This window comes from Oryzias melastigma, linkage group LG1, assembly GCF_002922805.2.
Source record: "Oryzias melastigma strain HK-1 linkage group LG1, ASM292280v2, whole genome shotgun sequence".
Lineage (NCBI taxonomy): Eukaryota > Metazoa > Chordata > Actinopteri > Beloniformes > Adrianichthyidae > Oryzias > Oryzias melastigma.
In genome coordinates, this window is record NC_050512.1 from 30861604 (window position 1) to 30878566 (window position 16963).

At 36.8% G+C, this 16963-nt stretch overlaps 2 protein-coding genes across 5 annotated transcripts in view; one reads left to right on the forward strand and one right to left on the reverse strand.

The window, feature by feature from the left end:
* The window catches only part of mcoln1a (mucolipin 1a), a 27828-nt gene extending 11018 nt beyond the window's left edge, over nucleotides 1–16810 (reverse strand). The window contains exons 1-7 of one of the 2 annotated variants that reach the window (XM_036214153.1): nucleotides 16370–16810; nucleotides 10062–10339; nucleotides 6142–6309; nucleotides 5384–5540; nucleotides 2292–2373; nucleotides 1973–2069; nucleotides 192–291 (exon numbers count right to left, since the gene is read on the reverse strand). In XM_036214153.1, coding sequence (XP_036070046.1) covers nucleotides 192–291; nucleotides 1973–2069; nucleotides 2292–2373; nucleotides 5384–5540; nucleotides 6142–6309; nucleotides 10062–10339; nucleotides 16370–16400 — 913 coding nt within the window. In that variant the 5' untranslated portion in view covers nucleotides 16401–16810. The remainder of the gene's footprint in view (nucleotides 1–191; nucleotides 292–1972; nucleotides 2070–2291; nucleotides 2374–5383; nucleotides 5541–6141; nucleotides 6310–10061; nucleotides 10340–16369) is intronic. The other variant, XM_024289785.2, reaches the window with a different exon arrangement.
* Nucleotides 1–16963, forward strand: part of LOC112157183 (B-cell receptor CD22) — an 821740-nt gene that overhangs the window by 218176 nt on the left and 586601 nt on the right. The window lies entirely within an intron of this gene.

A 16963-nucleotide genomic window follows, 5' to 3' on the forward strand; every position in this document is an offset into this window, starting at 1 on the left:
CTTTTCTTGTAAATTTACAACTTTAAATTTGTTATAAAAACTTTTTTGACCCTATTACTCCGTCGTAAGTACCAGATCCTTTGATTTCACACAAATCTTCAGGAAGTTTGCTGCCAAATTTTACAGGATTTTGAACTATTGCTGCAATAAATTCGAATGTGGTCGTCGGTGGCGAGAAGGCGGAGCCTCACCGTGTCCGGAGACGCTCGGGTCTTTGCACTCCTTTATGGTCGCCTTGTTCTCCAACCAGATCTTCACCTTCCCGCTGTGAGCCTTGTTGTCCAGAACCACCTGGAAATAAAAGAACCTTAAACTGAAGCGACCCCGTTTGACCTTTTTTAGGAGTTCAGATAAAAGTCGTTGTAGCAAAGTGAATACTTTGTATCTCAGATGAAACATGTTGGTATCTAGTCTTCATATTTCATATCGGTTGCATTAAATGCATCCATATGAGGATCACATGACCACAGCCTGCAGAGCGTTACTTCCTGCTTCTTCCAGTCAAAGATTGTTGACATTTTATTGTCATTTTTAAAAACTGATCTTTCATTTACTGTTTATTGCTGCAAAACAAGGACATCCAAAACAGGACTTCCTTCAAGAACTTTTGCAGAACTTTACCAGAAGCTGCAGGGATTTCCAATGCTGCAATAGTGGAAGAAAAAGATCATTTTTTCCTCTCTTACGTTATTCCATCCAGTAATCTTCATGCCATAATCAGTTGTAAAATATTAATAAGAATCTGTATTCAGTTTTGAAAGAAGCAAAAATGACATTTTCAAAGACAAAGTACTTCACGTAACTGTGCAATGTGAATATTTTCAAGCACCTGGTTGTGTTTAAATTTTCAGAGACATTTCTATAACTTATTGAAGCTAAAATGATTTACGGTTTGTGTCTACAATCCATCCCTCCTCACTATTTCGTGCACTATAAAGAGATCGTTCAGAATTTTTTCAGAGTGTTTGAATCTACAATTACAAAATCCAGTGTTCTGGAAATTTCCCAGAAGTCTTTGCTAAAACAAACTGCGTGTATTGATGCTCACTAGATTGTTGAATACAGGTCAGTGTTCGAACAATTTTTCATTTGATTAAAAGTACGTACATTTATTTTGAAGTCTAAATGTTGATGCGTATTAATAAAGCATTAACACTTAATTGTCTGAAGAACAAAGCCGCACAAATTTAGAAAATAAAGTGCAAACAGTCACTTAAAAATAATAATTAAAGCATGATTAGAAGATCATGCCGCTCTAAGCTGCAGCTTTGTTTGTTTGGAACAGAACTCGTCATTTCTTCTTCTTCTTATACTTCTGCACACGTCAAAATGATTTATTCTGATTGAACGTGTGCCGTATATAAACTCTTTGATCCGATTAAAGACATTTTGCACGTGTATGAACAGCTATTGCTCCTATGGCAACCGTGCTCACCAATCAGGAGCGAGCTTGTTGGAAGGCCACACCCCTACCACTTGAAAATTAGTTTTAAATGTTGGATGTGGGGGCCAGCAAGCTCCACCTACTTTTACTGAGGAATCTGATTGGTCCGTTTATAACTTGAACAACAGAAACAATATAATGAAAGATGCTAATAAAAAAGTTATTAGAGCAATAACTGTTATTCTGACTAATAGAAAGACCGAGGAACAGTTGTTTATTTCTCTTTACCCGAGGGGGAGGGGCAACTTAGTCCAGTTCTTATACACAGTCAATGGGGGAAGTTGTGAGGGGACACAGTCATGAGGATCATTAGTGTATAAATGTGTGGAAAACCTTTAAAAAGTGCATGTAAAAACGCTGTAAATCATTTAGATTAGAGTCAATATGTGATTTTATCACAGTTAATACTTAAGGGTCTCTCTGCCTGTGAATGCCTGAAACATGAACACCATAGGGACTCAAACCCCAGACCCGAGGACCCCAAAGAGGGACAGTTCTGGGTCAGATTTAGATAAAAACTGAACTTACTCTGATGTAAAAAGTGTAGCAGTCAGGAATCTCATTGTTGATGATTGTCTGGATGTTAATCGCCTTCAGCTGGAACTCGATGGTGACGTTAATCAGCCTGAACCAAAAAAACAGAACCATGTTACCAAAACAAAACTAGGCAAGCTGACAATGCAGACTGTGGGTTTCAGCGACCAGCCTCTGCTGAGTCATACTTCCCGTCTGTGTGTGTGTAGACCAGATAAGTGACTTGTTAAAGAGCGCCATCAGATACACAAGTGCAGAGATAAACTTGTCAACGCAGAACAGACGAGAAGATGGCAAAAAAATGAAGCCTTACTTGTGGAACTTGAGAGTGAAGTTCCTGTAGCTGCTGCCAAGCTGCTGCACCGGAACGGACAGAGGGTTCAGTCCGATGCAATCTGCAGACCCAGCAGAGGAGATTAACACAGAGGAAACACCTTAGAGGAGTGATGTCAAAGTGAATCGCACAGGGGGCCAAAACGAAACACACCTTAGGTCGGGGGCCGAACAGGATAAACATTTACTGAAAACTCTAAAACTGAATGTCTAAAACTGTACATTTTTAACATATTTATTACTATATATAATTATTACATATTATTACTTGGGTTAGCCAAAACAGCTAGCATGTAGCTGAAATTTTTGCTAAACCCCAAAATAGCCAAAAAACAAAACAAAAAAAGCCTAAATTAGCAGCTAACATGTAACATGTAACAAAGAGCTAGCATGTAGGTGAAATTTAAGCTCAACTCCAAAACAGCCTAAAAAACTATAAAAGAAAAGCCTAAATTAGCCATAACAGCTAGCATGTAGCTAAAATATGAACTAAACTCTAAAGTAGCCAAAAAGTCAGAAAAAGGCCTGAATTAGCCAAAAAGCTCGCATGTAAATAGCATTTTAGATAAACTCCCAAACAGCCTAAAAAAACTAACAAAAAAGCCTAAATTAGCAGCCAACTTGATGTAACAAAGAGCTAGCATGCAGTTGAAATTTAAGCTCAACTCCAAAACAGCCTGAAAAACTATAAAAAAAAAGCCTAAATTAGCCAAAACAGCTAGCGTGTAGCTGAAATATTAGCTAAACTCCAAAATAGCCAAAAAAATCTTAGTAAATACCAAAATAATCCAAAAAGCTATCAGAATGTCAATTTTTAAAACTTTAAAATCGTAACTTTTTAACATAATTATGAACAATTAAAAGGCAGGAATATTATTCCAGAATAAATCAACTCAAACATTAATTAACCTTCTCTTACTCTCCATAAAAAATGCTTTTCCAAAACTTATACAAGTTACAAAATGCGCACAAGATAACATCGGGCCATGAAAAACAATAAAATAAAATGATCTGGAGGGCCGGATCCGGCCCTCGGGCCTTGACTTTGACACACGTGCCCTAGATCCTCATACCTCTCTCCTTTTTACATGAACTCCTCTTTTAAAACCGTTTCCTTAAATCTACGGTTGATCTGATCTGAGGTAAAAGGAGATTCTTTAATTGTATCTTAGATGTTGTTTCCTCTCAAGCTGGTAAAAATCGATCCAATCACAAGAGGAATTTAAAAGCTCAACTAAACTCTAGAGAAATGTTTAAATTAAGAAACAAAAGCCTGAAACTGTCATCAGAAAAACATGTAAACTATCTGAGCTGACAAAGACATGAATGGATTACAGCATCACTCCAAGCATGTGGCGCCTCATTAGTGCTCAGGAATTCTCTGCATGATACGGAGACACATTGAAGGGAATTTACACTCATTATCCGCCCATCATCTTTCTACTTCACTTCAATATTCAAATTATAAAGGGAAATACGAGAAAGCAAAACTCTTTCTAAGAAATACAATTCATTTGAATAACGGGAGGAAAAATCTAAATGAAAAGGAAAAAAATGTGCCTGAAACCAATGACAACAAAAACAGATAAAATGTTTAGAAAAAACAGTGTAAAAGTTCAGAAAAGGTCCTGGTAAAACTGAGTTCAAAAGGTCTAAAAACTCCTTTAATAATCTTTATTAAAAGATATTTAAGTAAAAGTGCTTAGACCCAAATGTGATTTCAGATCACTAATTTAAGTGAGAGTGAATTAAAAATGAATCAAACACAAATAATAACATAAAACTAATGAAATGGTTCAAATATTTGAGGCACAACAGGAAAGTTTATGTTTTTAATCATGTTTTAGGATTCTCCTCTGACAGCTTTTGTTCTCCTCCTGAGAAACAGAGTCAATTTGCGTTATCTCAGCTTTAATAAGCTGTTATTTTTTCATATCTCTGACATAAATTCAGGGGCATGAAGCTCAGATTAAAGAAGAGGGCTGCCACGATTAGTCGACTAATCGATTATTAAAATATTCGATGACTAATTTAACAGTCGATAAGTTGTTACTTTATATTATATGGAGTCAGAGTGTAGTAAAGTTGAAAGTTATAATGGCATTATGCTAGCTTTTTTGACTACTTTGGCATTTGTTAAGGTTTTTTAGCCTGTTTTGGAGATTAGCTAATATTTCAGCTGCATGGTAGCAATTTTACTAATTTAGGATTTTATTTATAGTTTTTTTAGGCTAATTTGGAGTTTAGATAATATTTTAGCAACATGCTAGCTATTTTGGCTAATTTAGGCTCTTTTTATTTTCTATGCTATTTTGGTGTTTAGCTAATATTTCAGCTACATGGTAGCTATTTCAGCTAATTTAGGCTTTTTTCAGTTTTTTAGGCTTTTTTGAAGTTTAGCCTATTTTTCAGCTACGTGCTAGCTATTTTGGCTAACTTTAGCTTTTTTTGCCTGTTTTGGAGGTTAGACCAATATTTACACGCAAGCTATTTTGGCTAATTTTGTATTTTTTTCAATTTTTTAGGATATTTTGAAGTTTAGCCATTTTTACAGCTACATGCTAGCTGTTCTGGCTCACCTAAGTTTTTTTGTTAAAGTTTTTTAGGCTAATTTGGCATTTAAGGTAGATATCAGATTGAGTGATTTCAGCTATCAACTTCAGCATTTTTAGCTATTAATTTCAGCATCTTCAGCAGCCAAATTCCGCGTACAGCATTCACACTAGCATTATTGCAGGTAATACTATATATCTAGTTTTTATGTAGTTTAAGTCTGGTGATAGTTAAGATGTGAGCTTTACATCCAGTTTTCCTATGACCCAATTAGTCAACTAATAAAATAGCCGTTTGTGGCAGCACTAAAGCAGACTCTTCTCAAATGTTTTGTCCGTCTCCAATTGGGCAGATTTTGGCTAAAAACGGCATAATCATAATTAGAGGATCAGTGGGAACTCTCTGAAAACAGGTCAAAAGATGATCTGTTTTAGGATTTTAACGCTAAAGAGTTTTTATGTAAATGTCTGACTCGGATCCAGCCCGACTTGGCAGACACAAACGACAACAGCTGTGTACCTGTCTTGATCTGAGGGTCGATGCTGAAGGTGTCGTTGGCCGGGTCGATCCGACCCTTCTTGTAGTACTGCTGGCAGAGGGAGAGGGCGCTGCCGTTCACGCCGACGTCGTAGACGTACGCGTAGCGCCCGACTGTGGTCTCTGGTAAGGTCAGATACTGGAGGACAGATGAGATCAGAGAGCGGTTATGAAAAATGGAGCTTTAATACCTCGCAGATAATCTGAGGAACAAAAAAAAAATAGGTGATGAAATTACAGAAAATGAAAAAAAATACACAGAAAATACACTGCAGCTGCATATAAAAGAATTTTAAAACTTCTTTATACAGTTGAAGAAAACATGTTTCTGCTAAAGTTGGTTCAGACTGAAGAATCTTAAAAATGCTTCACTACAAGAAGAGCCTGCCTGACTTCTAAGATATTTGGTGGTTAAACCTGATCAGAAAACAAAGATCGACTTTGTGGATTTTAGCTGCAAAAACGTTCTGGAGCAGAAAAAGAGACATTTGGTTTCTTCAAGCTCAGGTTTCTAAAGTATCTACCTTAATTAAACTAACAGATCCTGCTGTTTAGGTTGACTTTATTCCAGTTATTTCATTGTTCATATCCCATAAATAGACCGTATTAGGACATTTATGTCACATATTTACGAATCAATCATCGTTAATAGCAATTACTTATAACGATGTTTAAAAAAAAAAAACATTTTACAGCTTAAATAAATAAATAATGATTTCTGGGAGGACTTGACGGATCACCTTCTCCACCACATGAAAGATGTGGTCGTACACGTCCTGCTGGGTGTAGACGGCAAACGAGTCGCCTGAGGAGTCGTCGTAGTCTTTGAGGAACAGGTGCTTGAAGGTCATGGTGTTCTCCTCCTTGAAGGTGACCACCACCTGGTTACTGAGGCCGAACAGAACCAGCTGTGGCAGAGAGGAAGAAGAATGCTGCGGGTTATGTTTCCTTTGAAGATTCTTTTGTTTGAATCCAGAAGAACGGTCATTACAAATGTGTAAGATCATTACAGAGCAGAAACCAACAGCAGGGTTGGATAGAGTCATTTTTACCAAGTCATTTTCTTCAGTGACTAGAACCCAGTAGGAGCCACTAAGTCCTTTAGAGAATTCAGACAATCGTTTATATTTATTCTATTGTTATTAATATGATATAAACTGCTGCATTTTTGCATAAAAACATAAAGAGATAATACATTTTTTAATATAAAATAGTTTTAACAAAGGTTCACATGACTTCCTTTCAAAATAAAAGGCAACTTGTGATAAATAAATTCATCTCAATGGGCAAATGTAGTCGTCATATAAACAACTAAACCGTTTATTTTACCATTTCAGCCAGAAATTTGTAAATCTATCAAACCAAGATTAAATCAGAGCTAATTTTTAAACAGAAACAGGAAATCTATTTTATTATTTACTGCACTTTAGTTGTTGTCTTTCCTGATTTCCAATGAATTTCTCTGAGGTTAATCTGTCAAATATTTGAGTTATGATTCGTTCTGTCAAATTTTTTGTGAAGGAGTTGAATAAAGTTTGTTCAGTTTTTTACTTTTTTAAATTAAAAGTTTTTAACCAGAGTCACATGTAGCTCCAGAGAGTCAGATTAATAGTTTGAACTTGAATTATTCCCACAACGGGGAAATACCACAGCTGAAAAAACAACATAACATTAGAATTAACAGATTTATTTTAACTGTATTCATCACTTCATTCCACTCTGTTTAATTTCAACAATTTTATTTGCTTTGCTAACTTTGCTATTACCCAGCACAATAAATCTTTTGTGTTATGTTGTTTTAAATAAATAAACTCTTTAGATAACGTTTCTAACCAAATAAAAGTCACTAAAAAGCTGTTGAACGTGGTTTCCTCTTCGCTGAACATTTTCTATCCATGTTTTTATGTCGTTACGCCTCATAAAACACAATAATAACCAGGAAGATGAGAACTTTTCGGTTCATAAAGCTCATAAAACAGAAATAATCACTTTGTTTACTGAGTCAGTGTTTTTTAAACCAAGTTGCACATTTTCCTTGATGAAAATCCCACAGCACAAATATTTTAAAAAGTGAAACTCTGTATTGTTGTACAGTCTCTCCACAATCTCATGTGTATATTTTGTAATAACTGAGGCACAAAAAGGATGAAATTCCAGCCGTTTTTCTTTAAGCTGTAATAAGAGTTTTTAAATTAATTAGTAAAATAAGGTAGCTGTTTTTTTCCCTCAGTTTATTAAAATGTATTTTCATGTAAACCAAATAAAATGATATTTTTTTTCTATTTTTGACATTAATGCTGTTTCTTTTATTTGTAATTACTTCTATTTAAACTTAACTTCTATTCTTTCTAAGTGTCTGAAACTGAATTTGTCTTTAACAGACGTGACTAGAAAGCTGCTGTTTCTTTTCTAAAGACGACTTGGACTAAACTCTGGAATCTCTGACTGGAATTTTCTTTGTTTTCCAAAATAAACCGTTTCCTGCTTTCACCAATTAGCTTTGGAACTATTAGAACAGATGTTTGTGTTGTTAACAGCAGCACAGTAAGAGAAGCTGTCAAATGAACCCAATGCATCATGGGAGATGTAGTGAAAGGACCTCTGAGCTTCATTATTTTATTCATTTTTACTCGCTCTGATATGGGATCCCTCAGGAAGCTACCAGGGATGATCCGCACGGATTTGATCCGTACATCTGATCCGATCATTAGCTCCGGTTCTGCACAGACGTGTACCCCAGATTGCCCCCATCCTTCTCTTTCCTTCCTCCACGCGCATTATTTGTCAGTTCCCATTGAACGCGATTTGCTTCAACACGCATCAAACTCGACGCTTGTGTAAAAATGTGTTTAGAAACCCGCCGCTCCCACTATGTGTGGGAGGAGCCTACATCAAAAGTTTGTCCTCGCCCTCCTTATGAAAGACATGAAAGATGTTGAGCAATCCGGTGCATTTATTTTGAAAAGCTCCACAAAGGCGTCAGGGAACTATTCTGTGAAACTGGAGCTTTTTTAGATGAACACAGATTTTAAAGATTCAAAGGGTTCTTCATCATCTGCACAGTGAGGAAACAGGTTTCTCTGTACAATGAAATCCTTCCTTTGCAGCTCAGTCTGAATGCCAAAAACAAGGTTAATAAAAAATAAGATACAAATATAAAAAGAAGATAAAGAATATTTACAGGATTAAAGGATATTCAGGTGACAAAAATGTTTTAGATCAGGGAACATTAATAATTTCTACCAGCACACCTGACCGTCTCTCACTGCACTAAGAAACCTGCTGAAGCAGCACAGTCAACCGAGAGAGGAAGAGGAGGGTGGAACCATGATGAAGAAGGTGAGGCTTGGTTCTCTGACTGTACTGATCTCTGAATTCCCCAAATGTAGGAATATGAACTTTTATTGCAGGTCTGTTCATAGTTACCCGTCTTTACTTTAGTACTTCTGTCTGTTTTTAATATCTTTGTTTCCTATTTTTATTAAGGCTGTGAATGTTGGAGCACTAACACGTGCGATTAATAGAACATAATTAATGCGTTAGTATGCATTAACGTCCTCAGGCGTCCTGCCGTGCAGCGTAATAAAACTCTTTTTTTTTCTTTACATTCTGTGATTGAGATTTTACTAAATTAAAAATATGGCATTTATTTGCAGTTTTTGGACAAAACCGATCTTCTATTTTAATAAATAAGGCGGAGAACGAATATTAATCTGACGGCTGTAATGCAGCAGTGCTCCAGCTATGAGGGGCGGAGCCTAACGGAGCTGTCTGCTGTTAGAAATCCAAAGAGAAAACCAACCATTATTCTATTTTGGGATGGCGACCGACATGAATTTTCCACAATAACGAGCACCGGCGATGTCTTAAAATTGAGGAAACTCCGCGGTTCTCCACAAAAGTCCCGCCCACCGACGTCGCAGGAGGCGAGTCGACCATATCCAGCTGGATCAAGATTCTCCCAAAAAACTATTTTATTATTTTTAACAAACACAATAAAGAACATTTATGAGGAAAAATGATGGAAAAAAAAACAAAAACAGAACAGCAGTGAGAAACTCTAATTTTTTGGGCTCCATTGTGTGACTTTAGTCTGGATTTGTTTGTATTTTCATTCAAAACATGTTGATTAGTTTGTTGACACATTTTATCCTTGTTGTTTTTATAAAATTACACCTAAAACTTTCATTCTATGTTGTAAAAAGTTTGTTAAACATTTGTGGGGTTTTCACAGCAAAATGAATCTAATTGCTCCAGATGGAATTTTCTGTTTTTGCATAATTTTATGTCTAGTGTGTGAATAAAATACGGAAAAATGACTTAATAAAGGTAGTGTGACATAGGAGAGGTTGTGCTGATTAAAATGATACCAAATAAGCAGGTAGTCTTTCAAATTGAAAATATAGAAAATTCACGTTTTAGATCGTAGGAGGGATTAAAGGATTAAAAAATAAATATTCTAAATGTATAATTTTGTGCGTGATTTAATATTATGATTAAGGCGGCTGGCAAATAATGTAACTAATAATGTTAATGCTGATTTACCACAAATCCTTTTTTCCAGATTTGAGATTAATTTGTTAATTTTTAGGTATTTTTTAACGTTAACTCTAGGATCTATCCAGTTAGACGTTTGCGTCAGACGTCCGTCTGCGTGTACCTGAACCGTGACGATGACGATCTTGAGCAGCTGCAGGATCAGTTTCCACGGCTTGCGGCCTTTAGCGTGATATTTATCACACGGACTCATGAAGAAAAACTTCAGCTTCCTGCGCAGGGCCTCTTCCTCCTCGTCCGCCCTGACCCAGTGCTCGCCCGTCATCGTGGGAAAGCTGTGGTTGCCGTGGTTACAGCTGTGGTGGTTGTTGGGATGCTGGTGTTCGCCGCTGCCCTCGGTGGAGCCGTAGTTCATCATGGCGGACAGGCCTTCCTGCTCTGCTGGGAAAACAAACACCAATGTTTATTTTTTTTGTTAAACTAACAGACTTTTTTTGAGTTTCTCAGTTTGAAAAAATAAACAAACTTGTTTTAAAATATTTAATCAAAAGAAAACTAATAACTTGACCAAAAGAAAACACTGAAATATATTATGAGTTTTGACTTAAATAGAGATGATAATTGCAAGATTAAACCTTTTTTTGAGAGGTAAATCTAAAACTTTAAGCTATAACTGATCAACATGAAAGCTGTAAAATAGTATTTATCTTTTCCACACATCTCCACTCTCCAGAAACCAGAACATTTTGTGGGTTTTGTGGATCTCACAGCAGCAGCAGAGGGGGGGGTTGTGGGTTTTTTAGGCTTTGTGAGGGTCTGGTGACCCGTCCTGGGGGGGTTCCTGCAGGATCAGACCACAGCAAACCTCGTGACCCTGACGAGGCCCGAGCGAGCGCAGAGCATGAATGGACGTCCTGATAGGAGCGAGTGAACTTTCTCCTCCACGTGACCGAGCTCCTTCAGGGTCTCAAATCCATGCAGATCAATGCAGAGGCTGCTGGGATCATCAGAGCTTCTAATGATTCACTTCATTTAATAAATTCATAAAACTTAATGACAGAATGACGGCTGAGAAAATCCAAGCAGATTTTTACTGTTTTTACTCACATTTTGCATAAACACTAATGCTAATTTAAAAAAAATGTCATTTTGAAGTAGGATGTCCTACAACCATCCATCCTGAGGAGCTGAAACCACATTTTCTTTCAGGTTTTTCTACTCATTAGTTAAGTACAGATATTAATTTGCTCCAATCTAATGAAAATCATGTTTTTGTAGCATTGTTTTTATGATCGAGGACATAAATATTAAATGAATTTAGATTAAAATTGCATTTCTGAGCATTTCCTTACTTCATTTTCTTTCTTAATTTAACTGTTACTTGAAAAAACAAAAAACTTGCATTTGATCTGATCAGAACCGGATTACATAATTATGCAAAACTGTAAAATGAAGTAATTAAGTGGGGGTGGGATTATATAAATTCGCTTCTTCCAACTCATTTTCAAGCAATCAATCAAACTCTGACTTTAGTAAATAATTACAGAAATGAATGAACCAAATGAGACATAAGTGTGCTTTGTTTGTTTTCTATTTTCTAATCAACGCATTTCATTATTTCTGTAATGAGTTTGAAATATTTTTCATAATTTATGCTTGAAATAAACCAATCAATCAATCGTGATGGATCAGGGCAGGAGCAGATGAAAACTGGAGGTTCGAAAAGGTTCACGTTTGTGGTGCAGCAACTGCTGTGGGCGGGGCCAAAGCTCAGCTACAATTCAAAGACAAATAGATCCATGAACTTCTTCGTTCTCCTCCTCTGAGCTGCCATTAGACTCTAAACTCTGCCGGTGGAGAACTCCGATATTTTTCAAATTTTTTTTTCTACATTAGTGTTAGCTTGGGCTCGTGAGGTGCTTATAAGCTCGTGGAAAATTAGGCTAACTTCTGCGTTGGCAGAACCCCGAGGTGAATTACTGACGAACTCCTGCTGCTCTGCAGAAACTGCATCCTAAAAATGATACAGGCTTTTGAATTTTGGCTAAAAATGCATTATTATTATTTTAAAATTACTGGGAACAATTTTAAAATAGATAAAAATAGAGTTTAAGTTTCTCCCCCTCCGACTGACTATATTTTTATGATTTCGAGTCACACAGCACAAAGAACAGAGAAGCTAAAGGTCTGCTAGCGCTTCGTCTCCACTGGAGATAAATAAGCAAACATAAAAATCTGTTTGTGTTTATGCAGAAACAACATCTAAAGTCATGAGCAAAAACAGCCTGTAAGACTGGATTTTTTTTCTTCTTCTATGCCCCATAAAACTGCACAGAACTTACACTTCCTGATCCAAATCTGCAGCTTTTAAAGTTCAAAACATAAATTTGAGAAGTTTCATTCGACAGGATGTAACTTCAACAACTGTGAGAAACTCTCCTGTCCTCCTCACTGAAAAAAGGAAATTGATTTTTCTTAAAGATTCTGTCGTGCAAACAACTCCTGATTCTACAGAAGATACTTGTGGAAGTGAGATGGATTCCTTAGATCTCACAGCTGAAATATTTAGGAGATTTGGTCCGACTTTGAGCGCAAAAACATCTGCGGACTCACGAGTCAAGAGAACAGACAAATATTGTGACAAATGAGGCGTAAAATAAAAGAGAAGTGAAGATTTCCAAAGCAAGAGAGTCAGTTCATCCCTCCTCACAGCAAACGGGCTTTTACTCCTAATGCTCGTCACATGGTTCTGCTCTAACGTTCTGGAAGGAATAAAGAACGCCTTCATGAGGATTTTTTTAGGCCTCAGAAATCCGCCTGCAGCCGAGGAGACAAACCCGGAATCAGAGCGGGAAAAGTCTTTGAACTTTAGTGAATTTGGAAACCAGAGAAGTCCGTAAAAAGATCTACAAAAGTCAGCTGAGTTCTGACACAACTGGTCAGCGGAGGAAACAGTCAAACGAGAAGTGAGAAAAACAGCAGGAAAAAGCACAAGTGAGCAAAATCTGTCAGCACAAAGGAAACAAGATGAAAGTTTAGAGACGTCTGCAGAATTTAGAGAATTTTCCGTTTGTAATGTGATTATTCCTAACAATCAGTGACACAAAGAACAGAAAGTAAACCTGTCTTGAAGTGTTTTATCTACTCATGGTAATGGAGGAAGGTCAGTTGGTGTTAAAAACCTCAGAACAAAAGGCTCTTCCTGCAGCCTCTCGTCTGAAACCATCACGCCATTTATGACACCGCAGCTTTAAAGAAGAGAAGAAGATGTGATAAACTTTCTGACTGGAGTTTAAACAGTAAATAAATGAGCTGCAGGTTAAAAAGTATCTAGAAGAGCACAGGGGACGCTAACAGGAAGTGATGACACTAAACGCTAAACCTTCACTGATAGTGAGGATGCTGAAAGACGCCTTCATGAAGAGAGACTGAGCTGCAGCTCAGGAATCCAACCACAGACAGACACTCGCTATCACACGTGTCAAAGTCGAGGCCCGGGGGCCGGATCCGGCCCTCCGGGTAATTCTGTCCGGCCCTCCAGATCATTTTATTTTATCGTTATTAATGACCCGATGTTATCTTGTGCTCATTTCTAACTTTTGACAAAATATATTTTTATGGAGAGTAAAATATTGAAAGTTATTTAAGGTTTAAGATGATTTATTCTGGAATAATATTCCTGTTTTTTATTATTCATAATTATGTTAAAAAGTTACAATTTTAAAATTTGCATTCTGCTAGCTTTTTGGACTATTTTGGCATTACTACGTTTTTTAGGCTGTTTTGGTTTTGAGTTTAGCTAATATTTTAGCTAAATGCTAGCTGTTTTGGCCAAATTACGCCTTTTCTTTTGGCTTTTTAGGCTGTTTTGGAGCTAAACTATTACTTTAGCTACATGCTAGCTATTTTGGCTCATTTAGACTTTTTTTAGATTTTTAGGGTATTTTGAAGTTTAGCTAATATTTAGCTATATGCTAGCCTCTTTGGCTAATTCAGGCTTTTAAAAGTTTTTTTAGCCTATTTTGGAGTTCAGCTAATATTTCAGCAACATGCTAGCTGTTTTAGCTAATTTTGGCTTTTTTGTTGTTTTTCAGGCTATTTTGGAGTTTAGCTAAAACTTCAGCTACATGCTAGCTGTTTTGGCTAACCTGTTTTAGTTAAGTTTTTAGGCTAATTTGGCATTTAGCTGATATTTTAGTTAGATATCAGCTTCAGCGTTTTCAGCTAGCATCTTCAGCGGCCAAATTCAGCTTACAGCATTCACACTAGCATTATCACAGGTAATGCTATATATATATATATATAGTTCATTATTTTTTAAAACGTTATGGTTTTAAAGTTTGAAAAATGTAGTTTTAGAGTGTTCAATAAATGTTTATCCTGTTAGGGCCACAACCTAAGATGCGTTTTGGTTTTCTTAGGTTTACATCCCTTTAGCGATGTAGTTTGACACCCCTGCGCTATCAGATCCACAAAAGTGGGCGCGAGCCACCCGCCTTGACACTTTGGAGATAAAGTCACTCAAGATGAATAAAATTATGCAAATATCCGGCTCTTCTGGTTCACTGTCGCCTGTGGCGTGCTGGCAGATCGACTGATTGGACTACTTGTCACAATAATCACACCCAGCGATCTGTCAACAAGTTCTTATCGGCTCCTGGATCGAGTCTGGCTGTCCACAGGTGACGGCCACCCACAGACCCAGCCCAGAACTTCAACTTAAGACGGAGGAAATGTCTCGAACGTAAAACCGATAAATTAAGCAGACTGCGCTTATCTTTAGGAATGAGATGGTACTTTGAGAGGTGATATTTGCAGCTCAGAATTTTAAGCTTAAAGGACAGCTGGATCACAAAACAGCATTTTCCATCTTATCTTCCATCATTTCAGACCGTTTCCTCATCAAAACAAGGATGCAAAGTAAAAAAAATACAAGTTTATGTTGATGTTTGTTTGAATATTTTAGGTTCTGATATTTAAAACTTTCATATCTGGCGTGACGCTCATGTTAACTCACAGCTTTGGCGTTGCTTTAGTGACGTTTGTCAAAGCAGCTGGAAGAATCAAACATCAGAAGAAAAAACCTCCAAAAAACTCCAAAATCCTTTGAAAATCTAGTTTTATAACAGATCCTTTAGATCAGGGGGGTCTAAAGAGTTTTGTTAAGAGGTGAAAATGTTGGGGGGCCTGCTTTCTTTGAACCATTTGAATAGATGCTCTTGTTTGATCTCCTGTTTTTATGTCGTCGTCACGAGACCTAAGAGGTTAATGAACATTTCACTGCAATGGCATACTTCTCATTTCTTTACATAGAAAACAAATACATCTAAATATGTTTATTGCTAAAATTTCAGTATATTTTGTAGTTCCTCTTGATATTAAACTCTTTGAAAACAACCAGAGTCTCTTGCAATAATAGACTGTTGTTTCACATTTTGCTAAAAAAAATGCTGATTTGAAAGTGTCTTTTTTGTTTACAGTTGACATTTTGTCACACAAGGGTTGCAGGATAGTGTCGCCACGGGTTTACAGTAAATAAAAGGCTATTTAGCCGACCACAATCAGGAAATCATACCGTTTTTAGGAAAGCGCTGGAGGCTGAATATTATTTATTTATGAAATGGTGGAAATTTGAGCCAGACTTTGGACATGCCTGCTGTTAGTTCTAATTTAGGCAGAAAACAGCAGAACCAACAAGGGGCTCCACCAAGCAGAGCAGCCAGGATGAGTTTAATGATGTTTTTAAAACCCAACTTAAAACTCATTTTTATGATCAAGCTTTTCAGTTCTATTGATTGGGTCTCTCTTTCATAACTGTAATTTATCATTTTATGTACTTTTATGTGTCTTGTATTCTATGTGTCTTTTTAACATATCTGCTCTGTCTTTTTATCTACTGCTCTGTAAAGCACTTTGTGACTTATGTCTGAGAAAAGTGCTATACAAATAAATATTACTTACTTACTTACTTACTTAATTCCCCCCAAAGCTTTGAGGGTTCCTGAAAACTTTGTTACGGATTTCTACACCAACTTTAAAACCTTTAAAACTGGAACAAGAAAAAAGGCAGTTGATGGATCCGACAGAAATGGGATCCAAACAAAAGTCCAAACATTTCCAGACAGATCTAGAATTATTTCTCGTTGAACTTTTTTGACAGGTGTGGGTTTGTTGTTTTTCTTGAGTTTTATGGCTGTTTTCCTGTGTCACGTGCTCGTGAGGGCAGATGCTGACGGGCATGTTTGGAGGAAACACCGCTGTTTACTGTGTCTGCTGCACCGCAGTTGCTTATTAGATGACAAGTCACAACCACAGGAACCTGAAGATGTCCTCTCGGCAGTTTGCATTAAACTCAAATAAAACGCACAAAAACGCACTCAAAAAACTCCAAAAGTGCGTTTGTGTGTGTTTAAATCAAGCTAACTGTCTGAGACTATCTGAGACGACAGAAACTAAGTTAAAGTACTTTACCTGACGAGTCGTTTCGTCTCGAGGGATCCATGAGGGGAATTAAATATATTAGCGGCACTTGGAAACATAAAACAATGATAAAACAACAAAAATAGTCGACAAAAGTTGTGGAAAGTCGCCCTTTTCTGAGAGGAGCAAGGAAAACAGAGTCCAGAGGAGAAGCGGTGTCCTGCAGCTGCCCGCGCAGACTCAGTTCAGCGCGCAGGTCATGTGACTGAAACCACGTGACCACGTGATTGGTGGAGTAAGAGGAGGCCTGACATTTAAAATGAGATTAGAGCTCGAAATAATCCTATTTTTAAGGTAGAAATGGGTGAATTTGTTACTCAACTTTCTTTATTTAATTTCTTTAGATTTAATTTTTATTTATTATTTTTTATTTATTAAAATCACAATCACTGGGCTCATTTCTAAAAGCATTTTTAAGGTTTTGACCCTCCAGACAAAGCTCTTTTAAAAAAGAAATAAACAAAAAAGGCTCTTTTAAGAATGTTTTAATAGAAAGTTAAGGTAAGAAAGTCTAAACTTATCAGTTACAGCTCAATCCTTCTTATTTCTTGTTGAATTTGAGTAAATCTGTCCTTTTTCTGAAAC